Source organism: Colletotrichum lupini, chromosome 10 (genome assembly GCF_023278565.1).
Source record: "Colletotrichum lupini chromosome 10, complete sequence".
NCBI classification, from domain to species: domain Eukaryota; kingdom Fungi; phylum Ascomycota; class Sordariomycetes; order Glomerellales; family Glomerellaceae; genus Colletotrichum; species Colletotrichum lupini.
The window spans coordinates 3,081,446-3,098,730 of record NC_064673.1 but is presented as its reverse complement, the minus strand read 5'-3'; the positions used below and the strand labels follow the sequence as shown (position 1 = coordinate 3,098,730).

The 17,285-nt window shown below is 55.4% G+C and overlaps 5 protein-coding genes across 5 annotated transcripts; 2 read left to right on the top strand and 3 right to left on the bottom strand.

The window, feature by feature from the left end:
* Nucleotides 1-54: 54 nt before the first annotated feature.
* CLUP02_18060 (uncharacterized protein) lies at nucleotides 55-3,010 on the top strand (the record flags this gene model as incomplete). The annotated part of the gene is made up of 8 exons (XM_049296964.1): nucleotides 55-59; nucleotides 256-315; nucleotides 386-504; nucleotides 568-628; nucleotides 680-951; nucleotides 1,114-1,194; nucleotides 1,254-1,387; nucleotides 1,457-3,010. 8 exons carry the CDS (start codon nucleotides 55-57, stop codon nucleotides 3,008-3,010), a joined length of 2,286 nt encoding a protein of 761 aa, XP_049138188.1.
* Nucleotides 3,011-3,218: 208 nt separating this feature from the next.
* CLUP02_18059 (uncharacterized protein) lies at nucleotides 3,219-5,388 on the bottom strand (the record flags this gene model as incomplete). The annotated part of the gene is made up of 6 exons (XM_049296963.1): nucleotides 3,219-3,335; nucleotides 3,433-3,491; nucleotides 3,557-3,717; nucleotides 4,008-4,230; nucleotides 4,295-4,765; nucleotides 4,923-5,388. The coding sequence occupies 6 exons, from the start codon at nucleotides 5,386-5,388 to the stop codon at nucleotides 3,219-3,221; spliced, it is 1,497 nt and encodes a 498-aa protein (XP_049138187.1).
* Nucleotides 5,389-5,438: 50 nt separating this feature from the next.
* Nucleotides 5,439-10,383, top strand: CLUP02_18058 (uncharacterized protein; the record flags this gene model as incomplete). Its single annotated transcript, XM_049296962.1, has 18 exons — nucleotides 5,439-5,515; nucleotides 5,566-5,776; nucleotides 5,858-5,916; nucleotides 6,042-6,080; nucleotides 6,140-6,315; nucleotides 6,385-6,450; nucleotides 6,522-6,885; nucleotides 7,119-7,584; nucleotides 7,640-7,744; nucleotides 7,817-7,941; nucleotides 8,003-8,185; nucleotides 8,244-8,451; nucleotides 8,515-8,946; nucleotides 9,093-9,279; nucleotides 9,350-9,896; nucleotides 9,961-9,967; nucleotides 10,111-10,214; nucleotides 10,326-10,383. The coding sequence occupies 18 exons, from the start codon at nucleotides 5,439-5,441 to the stop codon at nucleotides 10,381-10,383; spliced, it is 3,414 nt and encodes a 1,137-aa protein (XP_049138186.1).
* Nucleotides 10,384-10,406: 23 nt separating this feature from the next.
* Nucleotides 10,407-12,542, bottom strand: CLUP02_18057 (bacterial alpha-L-rhamnosidase domain-containingprotein; the record flags this gene model as incomplete). Its single annotated transcript, XM_049296961.1, has 1 exon — nucleotides 10,407-12,542. The coding sequence occupies one exon, from the start codon at nucleotides 12,540-12,542 to the stop codon at nucleotides 10,407-10,409; it is 2,136 nt and encodes a 711-aa protein (XP_049138185.1).
* Nucleotides 12,543-13,535: 993 nt separating this feature from the next.
* CLUP02_18056 (uncharacterized protein) lies at nucleotides 13,536-16,298 on the bottom strand (the record flags this gene model as incomplete). The annotated part of the gene is made up of 2 exons (XM_049296960.1): nucleotides 13,536-14,298; nucleotides 14,362-16,298. 2 exons carry the CDS (start codon nucleotides 16,296-16,298, stop codon nucleotides 13,536-13,538), a joined length of 2,700 nt encoding a protein of 899 aa, XP_049138184.1.
* Between the last annotated feature and the right edge of the window lie 987 nt (nucleotides 16,299-17,285).

The window sequence follows — 17,285 nt, the reverse complement described above, 5'->3', positions numbered from 1 at the left end:
AATTGGGAGCGGAAAATTGATAGTGTATTCTTAACTGTAAGGTAGGATGCGATTATGTGGTGAGTAAGTTGCTGTCTGTCTTTTTTCCCAACACCTAGTAGAACAAAAAAGCTTCAAATCGCTCCTTCCCTATCACGACGGGTTGGTCCTGCCACTTTTCCAATGTAACTAGTTACCTTGCTCTCTTGGTCTGTCCCTTTCTCCCTGCCTCAGGCAGAGCCGTTGACCAAATCTTCTTCCAAACCTCACTCATAGTATTCCCATGACTTTTCGAGACATGAAAATTGGCAGCATCGCCGAGTCTGGCAACTTCAAGTGAGGATATCATCTAATCAGGGAAAGACGGGTTTCGCCAGTTGCCCATCCATTCCACTGCCGGGTAGAGCCAAGCGCCATCATGCGGCAACGATGAGCTCGTTTGTTCTCATCAAACACTCACCAAGCAGGCATCCACAAAGTCTTTCAGTTCCACCATTGTCCAGCTGCGTGAGACTACTCCATGGCGTAAGACAAGCATCAAAGGCTCTAGACCCAGTGGTCCTGTGGCACAAACTAACAAACGGGTAGAGAACAGGTACGAGAATAGTACTGGGGTATTTTGGGCGACAGGGAGCAGCTGCACCATGACGTGATGGGCACATCCCACATGCGTTGGAGCTTGTTCCTGACTTGGTGGCAGCATGGACCAGGATCCGCTCCGTGCCCTTGCGACTAAGCGTTGCTGTGCTCTCCCAAGCTCCGATGCTCAGAAGCAGATTTCAACGATAGCTTCAACTTCCGGATTACCCCCCCTTCCGCAAACCCCGAACAAACTTCCCAAACGTCCACGCCGAGCCGAACTCCCGAGCCTAGACGTCCAACATCACGATTCCTCGATCAAACCGCTTGCGAAGGAGAAGCTCGGCCAATTGGGGCATACGAAAGGGGCCGTTACTCAGCACGAGAATCATCGTCCGTGACAACCGAGCTCGAAACCACTGCGATCCCTTTGGCAAGAGCGTATCAACGTTCACTCAGCCTTACCCCTCGATTCGTGCACAGAGAATTATCGTAGGATCTTTGGATAATAGAGTCTGCTGCTGGGCCGATTGGAATACTGAGCACAAGGCTGAGCCTGGCTGCGACGACTAAGCTTGACGACCCGGTCTAAGCCGAACTGGGTTCCAATTAGTTGCTCTCGCCTCGAGAACATCAGTGTGCCCGCCTCTTTTGAAGTAGTTGTTCTGTTTCTTTTGAGCAGGTGGAAGTCACAGGCAGCCTGGAAACTGTTGCTTCTATCCTCTTTCAGCTCTTTCTCCCTTCAACCCAACATCGACTACCCAAAGATCAACACTCAAAATCCCACCATAAACAGCAAATCGCCATCATGACGCTCTCGCGCCTCCTGGTAAGCCCCATATCCTCTCCAATAGACTGCGAATAAGCTAGGAACGACCGCGGCTGATGCGCAGGATAGCTCCGAGGCAATCCCAGCCAGGCGCTTCGAGCCGTGGCCGTGCCTGGCCTTGCGCTCAGCTTCTCCCACCAAGCTCGCTACTACTCAGCGGACGCCGGCAAGAAGGACGAGAATGTGGCAAGTGAGAGCAAGCAGGAGGATAGCCCTCCTCCTTACACTCACCGTGGCTCCGCGATCAACTTCAACTGGGGTCGGGAGAAGAAGGAGAGGACAGGTCCGACTCTGTCGGCGGACAACTGGGAGGAGCATCCCGATGCCAAGATTGAGGATTTCGAGGAGCTCCCCTACAAGGAGTTTGGCATCAACCAGCATATGGAGGTCAATGCCGAGTTCAAAAAGGTCCTGACCGAGGTTGTCCGGGAATTCCGCGCTCCCGTCATGTACGCCATGGCGTACGGCTCAGGTGTCTTCCCGCAGTCCAAGATCAGCCGTTCTGTGTCGGACGAAGAATTTCGCGCTGTTCACCCGAAACCGTCTCCCTCGTTGATGGAAGTGCAAAAAGGAGGCCCCAAGATGATTGACTTCATTTTTGGTGTCACCCACACCCAGCACTGGCATTCGCTCAACATCAGACAGCACCGTGACCACTACTCTGGCCTAGCCAGCTTCGGTTCGGGCCTCGTCTCTACCACCCAGGATCGCTGGGGCGCAGGTGTCTACTTCAATCCCTACGTCACCAAGAAGGGTATGCTCATCAAGTACGGCGTCACGTCCATCGATAACCTCTGTACCGACCTCTCGACCTGGAACAATCTGTACCTCGCGGGAAGACTTCACAAGCCGGTTAAGATCCTGCGTGATCACCCCCGAGTTCGCCTCGCGAATCAGGTCAATCTGATCTCGGCGGTCCGCACGGCTCTTCTACTTCTGCCTCCCAAGTTCACCGAGAAGGAGCTCTTCTCTACCATTGCCGGCATTTCCTACCTCGGTGATCCGCGCATGTCTCTCCCCACCGAGAACAAGAGCAAGATCTCCAACATTGTGGACAACAACATGGTCTCCTTCCGCAAGCTATACGGCCCGCTGCTCAATACTCTCCCCAACGTTGACTTCGCCGACGGAGCCGACCAGCAGAGCAAGCATGTCGCCGACGCCGAGTACGACGGCGCCATGTACCAGGACATGGACCCTATAAAGCGTGGCAACATGGTCCGTCGCCTGCCCAAGGCCTTCCGCTCACGCCTCTACTTCCAGTACCAGAAGAAGTTCATGGTCCCAACTGCTGACTTCAAGGCCATGATGGATGCCTCCAAGGACGAGGACGCCGTGAGCTTCAAGCGTCGCGAGGGAGGCGGCTTCGAGCAGCGTATCGTCCAAGATAAGCCCGAGGAGCTGCAAAAGTCCATTCGCAAGGTTATTCGTCAGACTGTAAACTGGCCCGCAACCGCCCAGTCAATCAAGGGCTTCTTCACGGCGGGCGTCGGCCGTTCCGTTCGGTACATGTCTGAGAAGATGACGAAGTACAACGAGGGCAAGGCGAAAGCCAAGGCCAAGGCTGATGAAGAGAAGAAGCAGCCCACTGAGGAAGCAGAGAAGCCCAAGAAGGAAGAGTGAGCGCACCCCGACGTGCGATCCGCGAATTACACTCGCTAATCCGGTGTGCATTTCACGACCCCGGCTTGACGCCTGACGACCTCTTGATTTGGCGACAATCTCGCAATTGGTACATACCGAACTACCCATCGACGCTCTTGGCCTCGACCTGTACATTTGGCAAAGGGGGCACCACTCAGAGCATTCTTGTACCTCTTATCATCGGAGTTTACCAAGGACGCTCTGTTGGATTGTGGTCTCCTGGCCCCTGCAACTGATTCTTCGAACTTGCCCTACTCGACCCCTTGCCTGGGGCTTTCTTTTGTTTTGCCTTGCTTCGGACAACCTGCATCAGCATTGGGGTGTGGTACCCCGGATTAGAATTGGAAGGTGGGCAAAAAAGGGAAATTGGGCTTCACAAAACCTCTCTCCGTACCTTTTACGAGAGGAGGAAGAAAGGCCTTGAATTTTGGTGACCCTTCTGACTTCTTAGGAAGTGTCTCTGGATACTACCGAGAGACTTGAAAGGGGGCTATTTTCGTTCGGAGAGGACATTTGGAAGCGGACCCCTTTTTGATTGACGAGAGAGGATGAAATTTGGCGTTTTTGAGGGCATGTAACAAGAGTATTCAACGGGAAGCGAAAATGCCCCGAAAGCCCCTTTGGCAGATTTGAATGAGGTGCGATGAGATCGCTCAAGATTCATAATGACTGCAATTCCGGACGCGCTTGAACGTGATCTCTGTGTGGTGATTAGCTAGTAAGATTTCGGGCCGCCCAACATTATTGACATCTAATGTGTGAAGGGGACTATGACAGTATCGAAAGACCAATAAACGCTCGAGAGTAAGTAAGTATAGACAAACATCCAACCACGGCAAGTCTCTGGCAATGATTCTGAATAATCATGGAATTACTACTACAGGCCATGATGTAGGCCCGGGCTACTAATACAAGAGGTATTCGTTACATCATTCATCTTTCTGACTTTTCGTCAAAGATGCTTTTTGGGGTTTACCACTTCTTCTTGGCGTACGAAGCGGCACCGTCAATCAACTTGTCAGTGAACCCCTCGCTCTTCTTCTCCTCCTTCTTATCCTTTCCTCCGCCGCCGAGGATCCCGCCGAGGAGACCTCCGCCGCTACCGCCGCTGCTGCTGTTGTGGTTGTCGTGACTGCTGCCGTGGCTGCTGTGGTTGTCGTGGCGGTCGTAGCTATCGCGGCGGTCGTAGCTGTTGCGGCCTACGATGATGTTAGCTTCACTGTGTCCAAAGTATCGAAGCGAGTGAAGAAGGGGTAAACTTACGTCCGTGGGAAGAGTGGCCACCAGAATGTCCGTACTCTTCACGGCCACCGCCGTAGCCACCGCCACCTCCCATACCACCACCCATGCCGCCGCCCATGCCGCCACCGCCGTTGTAGTTGTCGCGGGGACCGGGGTCGCCTCCCATGCCGCCGGAGGGACCGTAGTTGTCTCGGCCGCCGCCTCCGTAGCCTCCGCCCATGCCGCCGCTCATACCGCGGCCGCCCATGTTCTCGCGGCCGCCTCCGTAGCCGCCGCCCATGCCTCCTCCCATGTTGCCGCCGCCGTAGTTTTCTCTAGGGCCGTCGTTGTAGCCACCGCCCATGCCGCCGCCCATGCCGCTGGAGCCGTAGTTTTCTTGTCTTCCGCCGTGCATTTTGAGTTCTTGGGATGGAGGGTGTTTAATAGTGTGAGTTCGTTGGTTTGAGGGTTTGAGAACCTTGGGATATTGTAGTATCGTGATGATGAGTGATACTCAGATGAGATTGTAGCTGTGTTGGCGGATGTGGTTGTGTTTGACGATGATGAGAGAGAATACCTGCTTGGGGCACTTTGAGAAGATGTCTTTATACTTTACCTGCCTGCATTGTCTTGACACAAGTCCGTCATCGTGGCCAAGGAACGCGTCGACGTCCGTCATCGACAGCGCCGTCAACCTGTTTGCGACGACCGTCCTCTCGAGCCCACGTCTCCATGCTATGCAACAGTCTGCCGTCTACGTCAAATCCCACCACCGGCCGCGGGTTCTCCATTGAAAGTACATCACCAAGCATCACACTCCCGACCCCGGAAAAAGAAGCATACAGAAATACTGGGGAAGACGACGTCAGAGCAGTCCATAGAGGGGACAAGGGTAGTGTTATTGCGGCCTTCACTTGTCTGGACTCGAACAATTCTGGTCTCCGGAGTCCAGAGCAGACAGAGCTGTGAGGGCTTGTGGGGGGGATTTTCCGGGCCAAGTGCCGCGTGAGTGCCGTGTAAACCGTCTTGGTATTCTGGATTTCCTTGGTGGAGATGCCTCGATATACCGGATTCATCATCCAGGGCGGGCCAGGCTCTGGGCAGGTTTCCTGCGGCGGGTGCCGTTTGAGCCTCATTGTGGGCTCTGGTGACATTCTAGCCTGCCCTGTTACGCTTCCATGTCTCCATGTCACTAAGTACACCCATCCGTGAGTCTCAAAGGCTGGAAAAGGGCACAAAGGGAACGTGCCGTGAGCCGCAATGGTGTGGCCCCCCATCTGATCTCATAACGCGACGGTCATTTCCTGACGGAGTAATTGGCCGGCCCGCTTTCTTGACGGGAACTCGGGAGAGACGTATCCTTTCGTAAGCTTCTCCCGCTCGAAGACTCTCGAGTTCTTGATCTTGAGTGTCCGTACCATCAGCATAGTCAAACACTACAGTGGTGTTGAGACTCGAGAGTTGGTCACTGGTGGCGATGTGGGGACAGCAGAAACCGGGCTGACTAGGAGGAAACTTGGATGGGTGCGCCACTGATTTATTTATGGAAGGACCCTGCTTTTTGATCATCGTACTGGGTGTGCAATTTCATGTCCAATCTTACAGTCCTTCCTGACATTATCCCCTGGCTTACTGGAGGCAATGAGAGATGTCGTCGATTCAAGGTGCGTAAGGACAACAGGAAGGGTTCATGACTTCAATTCCCGTCACGTTTTTGACCTGGACGGTTTGTGTTTCCAGTGACATCGTTTCGTTGCGACGCTGGGGTGAGTTGATGGGATGACGCAAGGGCATTTCTTGGTCCGATGGGATGCTCCGCCAGCTCCCCGTCTGGCCCGTTTGCCGTTTACCGTTTGCCAAGCAAACGTCACTGACAATTTTCTACAGTGCGTGGAATCTATTCTACTTCGTAGTATGCCAGCAGGTTCTAGCTACTGCTCTCCGATGCTTTGAGTACTTTTCAACGCTTGAGCAATTGGCCAAATTGCTACTCTACGGGTTGTCAATGCCTCGGGCGTACGAGTCTTGGCCCCTGGCAAAGCCCTACCGACGGGTTAGACTAGGTAAGGTACGGATACGCTATCTGAGCCAGTAGGGCAGCAGGGCTTGGTACGGACTACGGAGTAATTTAGCAGAGTCCATCGGGGAGTTCATAGCGGGAGAGACAATCCGGGATCTTCCCGCGACTCCGCCAAGGGGTGGGATGCCAAAGACCGGCCTTAGGCTAGGATCGGTGGGGGGAGAGGGAAGAGGAATGATGGCGTTTTAGGCGTTGAAACTATCTTCTCTTTGGATTCTGGCAGTTTGACGTGTGGTTTCTCAAGGCCTGTCAAGTTGAGTCTAGAAACTGGCTACCTAAACATGGTTGTTGATGTGATGGAATTCAATGCCCAGATATTGCCCATGCCCCCATATTCTGCTCATCAAATACAAAGTTCACGGGCAGCACCGTCATCCATGAGAAAGAAAAGATTTCTACTGGATGGACCTTACTCCAAGGACCTGCCCCGACCACGCCGTCGCATGCATATTGGCCGGAACCCCCATTTTGTCTTTTTTGCCCATTCTCATGCAGCGCCGCGCCGCATAGCCCACCTGGCGGACATTGACATTGTAGAAACTGAGATATCTGAGTAGAGACGGAGGGGGAAATGTTTGTTCTATCTACTGTAGAGTATCGTGAGTGTGTGTATGGTGTTGGGGCGTTTGGAAGACGGACAGTACGGAGTACCAGCGCATGGATGCATGAGGGACAGCCCAAGAGTCGAAATAGGGAGAGAGAAAAGACTTGATCGTTGGTCCAATGCCTCTCCCTCCCGTGCCCCGTCCGTCCAAACATCGTCAATGGATTTCCATCTGAGCTGAGTGTCTGCAAATCCCCAAATCCCTCGGGCTTGCGTCTCTCCCACCCACCCATTACGTTTGTCCATCCTGGATTGCGCCCACCCTTCCTTGCCTGGACATGCTTGGCGCTGTTCCTTTTCGACTTTCCATTCTGGATTAAGGCCGGCGGGCATCCTTTTGCCTCCCGTCCTCTCTACGTTTTCTTCAGTTCTATTCCAGTCGTCAGCAAACCCCCGCAAGTCTCGTGTCCAGTCAGAGCTTGTGGTTGTTTCTTTCCTTCTTCCCTTCCCTTCCCTTCCCTTCCTCTTCTTCTCGACGTTGAGATCCTGGGATTTCTTCATAGAGACGACCTGCTGGATCGGTTACACCGCTTATCCCGGCCGGATACCTACGACCCTTACCTTAACTCTTCGAAACCGACCACCACCCACCCATCCACTCACCCTCCATTGTTCCCATCATCCTGCAGAGCTCTCAGAAAAAGGACGGTAACAACGGCTAGAAACCCACAATCTCGCAGTAGTTCGACCTTCCCTTCTGTAGCGATTTGCGCCCGCCCGCTTTCTTCGTGTTCCATTTGCTCAAATCTTCAATCGCCAAGCAAACACCCCGCGGGCCACACCAGGGGAGCTTTCATTCTGTCAAGTGGTTGGTTGGGGCGTTGAAGGCGAGAAAAAAGGTTCTAAACAAAGAAGTCCAAACGAATCAATTCGACGACAGCTTTCCCAACCTCCGCCCAACATTGTCCATTTTCTGGTTTCTTTCTTCTTTCTCTTCTTCTTCCCAACCCCCCGACCTTTGACTTCAATTCTCTTCCTCTCCCGTCGAACGGGCCGTCGTCGCAGGTGCTTGTGTCGCCAAACTACCTGAACCTTACAATCTACGGTAAAGAGAATCGACGCCTAGACGCCGCACCCGAAGGAAATCCAAGCATCCCGGGAATCCAATTCTCTGGCCGGCCCATCCGTCGCTGCCACTCACCGAGGCCATCGCCATTGAGATACCACCACCCTCGACAAACGACGACAACCCCGATCCCGACCGACCGAACGAAGACCGGCTGTGCCACCGCACTCGAACCTCCAACTTGTCAAAGCAAGCCGCATAAGCCAGACCTCCTGGGTACCGCCGCATGATTCCACGATAGAGAGGCCCCCCGCAACCTCAACCTCGCGATCGAGGCGAAACCCCCTCGCCGCCGTCAACCCAGCATGACGCGCCCGCGCATCCCCGCCCTCTACGGCATCCTCCAGTTCTGCCTCCGCCTGACCCTCGTCGTCTTTGAGGTGTGCGCCCTCGCCGCCCTCATCACACTATCGAGATATGGCTTCCACTTCCCGCTCGGATACGTCACTGTAAGCTTGACATGCATCATTCCCTTGACAATGTAGAACGGTTACTAATTACTAAAAAAAAAGTCCGTCTCAGGCATAATCTTCTCCATGGCCGAAATGGTCACCCTCGCAAACTCAACCCACCAGATCCCCCGCATGCGCACCGGCGCCATCGTCGTCGGCGATTTCGTCCTCTTCGTCCTCGGCCTCGTCGCCTTCTTCTACTTCATCATCCTCAACGGCTGGCGTACGGGGAGCCCGGACCGCGAGTACCGCGCCTGGCGCGAGGATCCGCTGCGCGTCGAAAAGGAGACGTGGGCGCCGTGGTACATGTGGCTGCAGCTCATCGCCGCGGTGCTGCACTTCTTGTACATGGCCATGCACTGCGTCGACGCGTGCAAGGAGGGTGGGCCTGAGCAGCAGCGGCGGAGAAGGGCGAGGAGGCGGGCGAGGGAGGTGGAGAGGAGGGAGAGGAGGGCGGGTATCGGGAGTAGTGATCCTGAGACGGCGCAGGTGGTGCCGAGTTGATTGTGATGGCCCTCTTGGGTTACTGGCCGATCTTTTGCATGAAGAGTATTTTTTTTGTTGGATTTGGGGATGGGGTGTTCTTGGCGTTTAGGAGATGAAAGGATACGGAGATTTCATGAGACATGGACAGACAGATTCGGTGCGGCCTTGAGCAAGTGCTGGTCTTGGCCGGGGGAAGACGAATATCCACGCTCGCGGAGGAGACTACTGAGGGAAGAAACCGACATGTCTCCTTCTTCGCCTGGAGAATGACACTATTCGGACATCATGGCGCAGACACAGAGAGATATTGGATATCCGACAGCCATGTCGTAATTCTAGGTGATGGATCATCAAGCTCTTATGGAACATAGAATTCCGAGTAACCTCCAGCACTTTCACACTATTGTAGGCACGAAAACAGACAGATACCCAGAATTGTCAATATCAAAACCAGCACAGTTCATTATACAACCTCACTTTCTCTCACTTTGCTCCTCATCATGCAACCGAGTTTACACCACTGTCACCAGCGTCGTACGTCACTTCCGTCGGATCCGGGCTCTCAGCTGTGTACGCCCCTCAAATGACGGCCACATTAGCGGCGACTTTTTACGAGAGTTTAGGGCTGCTGCGAGAGGCTTCGGACCGTTTGAAACGTTGGCCACCTTCTGCCCAGTGGTGGCGGCTCTGCGGCGCATGTCTAAGAAAGTCAATCCACAGGTCGTCGTCTGGTCTTTTGGAATAGAGGTCTCGCAGCTTCATGTTTACTTATCAGGGGCTCGACATTTCTCCCCGCTTCCCGAGTTGAGAAAACGAGAAAACGGAATCGAAACAAACGGCAATCTCTTCATGGTCCTTTTGACTCGCCAAAACTTTCATTACAGGTACAACCGACAGCTTGCTTGGGCATTCCGGCAACCTTACGAGCGCTATCATTTTTTTCTTGAGGAAACCCCGTGCGTACCCCGAGGTCTAGCTCAGATCCCGCTTGGACCGAGCCTGTGTGATGGATGTCGAAAGGGCCATGGTCCCTTGACATTCGTACACAGACATTTGGGACCTGGGGCTAGTAGCTCGCCATGGGCGCGCTCGCGAGCTAGTGAAGCATGTCTCGGTATTCGAACATCCAGCGGAGCCAACAGGGCCGCGGAGTCCCGACGTGATTGGTAGGTATCACCGCCGGGTATCCGGTGGGAAGAGATCATCAAGGCCACGGGGGAGCCAAAGAGGCCATCTCTTTCTTCCAGTCTAAGGGACCAAGGAAAGCCGTTTAAGTGGGTTTTCTTATCGACGAGCGGAGTGTTCGGGCCTCGTATTTGGGCGATAACCTCGTATTTCAATATAACGGGGTCCTCGGGGGTAGAATCATACACACATTGCCCAAGGGGTCAAAAATCTTCTACATATCACAGCCAAAGAATGCCTATCTACTGCATTACTTAGCATCACTGTCCGCGTTCACGCCATCACGGCCCGGAGGCCGCGCGTCTCCTCCCCCGAGCCCCTGTCCCCTTCCCACACGTAACCCTCGCACTCCCCTTTCCGCCCTCAACCCACCGTCCCTCCTCGGCCCCGAGCTGCACCCATCCCCTCGTCCCCTCAGGCACATCCCACTCCACGCTCGCAAACCCACCGCCCTCTTCAACAACCCACTCGGCACTGAACCGCCCCAGCGCCGTCGTAAACCCGGCCTCCGCCTCCGCCGGCAACCCCTCCGCCTCGCCGCCAAACGAAGCCGGCTTCAGACTCCACTCCCGGCCCGCGGGCGCCGTGACGCGCAGCCCGACGAGGTACTCCGTCATCGCGCTCGTCGGACCCGAACTCCACCCGTGCGCGTGGCTCACGTAGCTGGGGTCGTCCGTGTACCCCCGGCCCCTGCGGTACCCGAACGTGCCGTCGACGAGGTACCCCTCGATCACGGTCGAGCCCGTGCCGTTGGGGTGGTTCAGGTACCACCCCCAGCTGTCGCGGATGAGCTGCATCGCGCGATCGGGGCGGCCTGCGGCGAAGTGCGCTTCGATTTCGATGCTGGAGATGAAGGGGGAGACGTTGCCCGGCAGTTCGGGGGAGGCTGGGCCGATGGGGGTCCAGTTTTGGGTCAGGGCTGTGGAGATGGAGGCGGCTTCGGGGCTGGAGGGGGAGACGAGGTTGAAGGCTAGGGCGTAGGCGTTTGCGTCTTGGGGGTAGAGGGTGCGGTTCTTGTAGCCGTCGATGAAGGCTCCCTTTGTCGGGTCCCAGAGGTGGGTGAAGATTGCTTTCTTGAGGGAGGCTGCGCGGGCGAGCCAGGTTTCTGTGAGGTTTGTCCCTGCTGGTGCTGTGAGGTTTGATGTGCGAACGGCGGGAGCGAGGTCTGCGAGAAAGGCGCCGGTGGTGAGAGTGCGGTAGAGGAGCATGTTCGGCGCGCTCCCATTCAGCGAGTTAACGTAGCGCGCCCAATCGCCCGCGGCCGTGGCATTCATGATCCCCGTCTCGGGTATGATCTTCCCGTAAATGTAGTCCATCGCCTTCAGGTACGTCGCCCAGTTCGCCGCCAGCCAGTCCGTATCACCAGAAAACAGCACGTAGTTGTACGCGCCGATCATGGTCCACATGTGGTACGCATCGCTCGTGGCGTCCAGATACGGCGGGCCCGCGCGGGGGAAGATGCCCGAGTCCCGCTGGAAGTCAAACATTGTCTGGATGGCGTTGCGCGCGGACTCGAGGTCGCCGGTGCTGACGAAGGCGGAGGGCACGGCGACGCCCATGTCACCCGGCCAGATCCAGCGGTCGCGTTTGGCGCCGTCGAGGAGGAGGGAGGAACCCACGCCGAGCCAGGCGTCGTTGGACCAGCCGCCGGACGTGATGTCTTCCGTGAGGACGCGGCCTGTCTCGGGCGGTGCGGCGTTGGTTTGGAGGGTGTAGGCGCCCGAGTACCAGATTTTGTTGAGGAGGGGGTGGGAGGAGTGGAAGTAGCCTTGGTAGGCGCGGAGGTTGGACCAGGTTGGTTGGAAGACGATCTCGAGGGAGACGTCGTCGATCGTGAGAGTTTGCGACGAGGTGTTTGTCATGAGGTAGAGGGTGAGGTATCGGAAGCCGCCGCGGAGCTGGGGGAAGGGGACGGTGTAGGAGCCCGGGCCGGGGACGGCGATTTGGTGGAAGAGGGCGCCGTCGACGGAGATGAGAGTCTGGCCCGGACCGCGGTAGTTTCCGTTGGAGTTGTCCGAGTACTCGCCGATCCAGTTCTTTGCTTCCGTCCAGGCGAGGCCGAGGGTCACGGACTCGGTGGTGTTGCCGGTGCCGGTGCCGGAGAGTGTGTAGTTCACCGAGGTGAGGCCGCCGACGAGGACGCCAAAGTCGAAGACGAGCGCGGAGCCATTGCCGGTGAGGGTTTGTGACTCGGGAGAGGGGAAGGAGGCGAGATGATCGCCTGTTGCGAGGGAGAGGATGGACTTTGGGCGGGCTGTGCGGGAGTCTGGGGCGTAGATGTTTGCGTCCCAGGGGCCTGGGAAGGATGCTTCGGTTGGGTGGGTGCAGGTTGCGTTGCGCCAGCAGGATTGGGCTGCTGTGTTTGTGAAGAGAAGGGCGAGGCCTAGGAGAAGGGAGGACGATGAGGATGAGACCATTGTGGACGGATGCGGTGCGGTCTGGCACCCTGCCTAGTCTTGAGTCCTAGACGTGAGGCGGAAGAGAGGTGAGGTTGGTCGGTTCGTGATATGTTGTGCAGCTTCATAGGCTTTTGGGGTGGCGTATCGCGGCATTGCTACCCCGAGGCAAGCGTATTGATGTTGTTTCTCCCCTGACCCAAGTACTGGGGCTTCAAGTGATGTCAATGCCTCGAATTAGGCTAAGTAGAGAGTCCCCGCAAGGTCCCTCTACCCTTGGTGTCATTGTCATCTCGGGTACAGATTTCTTGATGGAAGTGGCGGGCACGAGGTGATGTGGTATTTCCTCCGGCCCCATGGGGTTCGGTGACTTCGGGTCAATGATGGGTGGTTAGGTTTGGGGAACTTTCTGCAGCTCTGCAGCCGAACACGAGTCGTGGTTCCTTTGGATCTTGAGCAGGGGTCAGACAGGGTGGGAGTCGATCGCTTGGCAGAGAGAAGCAGGGGAGTCTCCGGCAATATTCAAGGAGCAAATCAAGAGAAGAGAAGACGGAGAAGGAGAAGAAGGGGATCAATGGGAAGAGACGGAGGGGAAGGATGCGGGGTTTGAAGGAGGAGTCTTGCAGCTAAGTTTGTGGGGTAATCTGGAGAACTGGAACATTGTTTCTTGGCGTCCCCTTCTCTTAGTCGATTTCTGAGTTGTGTTAAGCTGGTTCATCTGAAGTTGTCACCATCTGATGTTTGAGTTGACTTGTCCACACTTGAGTGACTGGTCTAGGTTTCAGATTGTGATCGTCGGTTCAGACTCTGACCCTGCTTTCTGGTTTTGTGAAGGTCTTTGCTCTACTCAGACTGGTCCTGAAGAGCTAATGGGAATATACAATGCCTAGCGAAAGTGTTTGTCCATCTCAGTTGATTGACAACTGAATAAGAATAGGATTTACAAGGCTGGGAAGCCCCGCGTGCCTAGATCTATATATATACTAGGATTCAAAGTACAATCCAACAACTATCTTACGCCTTGGAGATGGTGACCTCAGCCTGTCCGCCAGACAAGTCAACGAGATATCCTCCTCTGGCCACGCTCGCCCCAGACACGGTAAATTTGGCATCACCCGACGTCGTCTCAAGCCAAACAACAGTCGAGTTGGCCTTGAGGGCCGCCTCAGACGCCGCAGCACCAACACTCAACTTTACCGTCTGGCCCTCGCGGTCATAAGTAACAGTCTGAATAGCACCGGCGCTGAGATCAACCTTCAACCCCAAATCCGCAACAAATACCCGTCGCCGTACCGCGTCCCTAGGCTCAGCAACCACAGAAGTCTCAGTCGACGAAACGACGTTGCCGCCAAACACGACCTCGCCGTACGTCGCGTGATTTACGATATACACGCCCTGGCCGAGACCCAAACCCAAGAACCCGAGACCGTAGTCGCCGGTATACGGGTCCCACGCCAAATGCTCCGGGAACGAGTGGAACGCCGCCGAGGGGCAGCCCTCGGCGTCAATGTTCGTCAGGGGCGCCGTGTTGCCGGCGAAGGCGACGCGGAGGGCGTCGACGTCGGACGGGTTGCGCTCGAAGTGGTGCAGCATCGGGAGCGAGTTGAGGCCGGAGCCGTAGTGGTGGAGCTGGCGCTCGATGCCCTGGTTCTTGGCACCGTAGAGGAAGTCCCAGTACCGGCGGGCGTTGCCGTTCCAGCCCCAGTGGGCTACGGTGGGCATGTAGGCCCTGATGCTGTTGATTGCTTTGATGGCGGTGTTGTTGTGGCCAAAGTACCTGTTGCTTCATGTTAACTGTTGTGTGTCAAGAGTTTGGTGATCTGGGTTGAAAGGAGCTTACTCGGTCCAGTAGTAGACGCCTTCCTGGCCAGTACTATCCCACGCCATCTCGCTGCCAAAGGGAACAGCCAGCGTCTCCCAGAACTCGGCGCGGAAGCGCATGTTGGCTTCAAAGGTAGTGGCCTCCTGCGTCATGTTCTCCCTCTTGAGGTCCTCGAGCAGCTCCGCAAACACCGTCTCGCCCATCAACCCAGTCAACCCGTAGTCGCAGTCCGCCGCGCCGTTCTTCATGCAGTGCGTCACCGTGTTGTACGCCTGCGTCAGGTACCAGGTCCAGTCGGCGCGTGTCTTGACCTGCGGGTAGTCCCTTGCCACGCGGTACATGGACCAGTACGCCACTACGGGATGGACGTAGTTATACGCGCGGACGGTGGTGTACGCTCTCTCCTTGGTCCACGACGCCCAGGACGTCCAGTCGCGGGAGGCGTCATAGGTGTAGTTGACGGCGTCGGGCTGGTAGAAGAAGGTGCTCGCGCGCACGGCAAAGGTGTCGTTGGCCGGCTGGATCGTGCCGACGATGGTGTCGTGGATGAAGTCATCCAGGACGGCGACCTCGGCTTCGACGGGCTGAACGAAGAGCTTCGTGGCGGCGGCGACGTAGGCGCCCGTGCCGCCCTCGTCACTTAGACCCGCGATCCAGACGCGCTCGTCTTGGGTGACGATGGCCTTTGCTTCCTTGTCGTAGCCCATGATGGACGGCGCGCGGCCAAAGGGGTCCGAGGTGTCGGTGAAGTGCGCGGCGGTGGTGAGGAAGTGGCCCAGGTCCGAGACTGTTTCCGGCGCGGGCTTGGTGATGTAGTATTGCACCACCTGCGTCTTGCCGTCCTCGTAGGTGATTGTTACCTTTGCGCGGCCCCAGGCGCCGGCGGTCGGCGTGAGGAGGTACGGGGAGCCCTTTGCGGCGGTGTCCTGCTTGACGGTGAAGGCTTGGCCGTCGATGGTCTTAACCGGGGACGAGTACGTGAGGTAGAGTCTGGCTGTGAGATCGGTGGGCATGACGTAGCCCGGGATGCCCACGGCGAGTGGGATCTCCGCCTTTGTGACAGCGGCCTCGATGGTCTGGATACTCTCCGCGGCGACGAACTTGAGTCCGACAGAGTATGTTTCCCCGGCCTTGAGCGTCTTCGAGGTGGGCGTGTTCCAGGGCGTTGCGCTCTTCCACTCGGTCTCCGCCCACGCCTGGGAGTGAATCATCCACTCATAAGTGCCTTCGTAGGTCTGCGACTGGTAGTAGTAATCACCCTGCGGCTCCCCAAGAAGTCTCCACGCCTCGAACGGACTCGAGCCCAGCGGCGCGACCACAAGGGCGTTGCCGAGGCCCTTTACGGGGGAGACGCGGACGTAGCCCGCATCGAGACCGATGTACGGGTCCGCGAGGGAGCACTTTGCCTGCGTCTCCTCGGCCGACGGGCGCGAAAAGATGTTGTTGATGGCGATAGGCAGACCCAGGGCGCCGAGCTCGACGGTGCCGTTGGCGGTGTTAGTGAAGTTGACTCTTAGAGCGAGGCCGTCGCCGGCGGGGAGCCACTCGCGCGTGACGGTCAAGGGCACGCCCGCGGGCAGCGTCGCGGCGAGGTCTGCACCGGCAATCACGCCCGGGGCGAGGTCCGCGAGGGCTTTGACGGGCTTTCTGGCTTGGGCGGAGTCGACGGACGTCCAGTTGCCGGCGCCGTCGAGCTTGAAGCGGAAGGTGACGTCGCCGATGTGGTGGGCGTAGTTGAAGGTGAGGTTGGCGAGGAGGTCCGAGGGGAGGAAGTCAAAGTCGGTTCCGGGCTTGAGGGAGGCGAGGGTCTGGGAGTCCTTGACGAGCTGGCCGGTGAACTGGCCGGCTTTGAAGTCGAGGAAGCCGTTTGCTACGCCGAGATCATCGCTGGACTGGCCGTTGACGAGAGACGTCAGCGCCAGCGTGAGGGCTGGGAGGAGCTGTGTCCGAAACATCGTGAATGATGTGGCTGACCGTTTCGATTTGATCGATCACAACGATGGCTGATGCTTATTCTAGCCAAGGCGGGAGGCGCATTCTATTTATCACTGAGTACTCCGTATGGGCACTACGAAATGCCTCCATCATCAGTGAGGTAGCATTTCCTGTACTGATCTGCGTCATGGACCGCTAATTTCCCCATGGTTTCATGCGATCTGGAGCCCGTCACCCATTGTAGAAGCTCGGGAACCATTGATACGAGCCAGGACGCTCTGACATTCGGTCGCATCGTCTGACCTTGCGCGCCTTGTCGGCTATTACCCAATGATCGACAGGTCCGGTTGCTGTTCTCTGCAATCTGGCGAGATGGAGGGGTTGCCGGATGTAAATATGTCACGAGTTATGGCACGCAGTAATGGGCATACGGAGTGTGGTAAAAGTGGCTTAACTATTAAAGTGGAAATAGATAAAAGGAAAAGGTTTATATATACGATATCTAAGATAGACACGTGATTTAGTACGTAACGAGCACTTTATAAAGTACGATTACTATCTTTATTACGTAATATACCCCCTAATTACTACCGCTAGGGAGCTATTATATTTAAAATAGAATCTCTAAATACCTTTATAAAGGCCTAATTTAATTAAATATAAATAAAGGAAAATTAAGTATAAGGGATATGCATCTTTTAAACTACGTTTATTATTAATATATCCCTTTATTTAAAATAAATAGAATCCTAACTTAGAATAGTACGTATTTTACTACTTTTAGTATATAAATTACTAAGGGCGAGGCTACTTAGCCGCCTTATATATATTTAAATTCTTATAGTATTACTTAGCTATTATTTTTCTTTTTTTTTTAACTTCTTATAATTATTATAAGTACCCCCGTTTATTATATACGTACGCTTATATTATTAAATCGTTTATTAATTTTATTTTAAATATAAATATTTAATATATTTAAAAATAATAATAAGTTTTATATAATT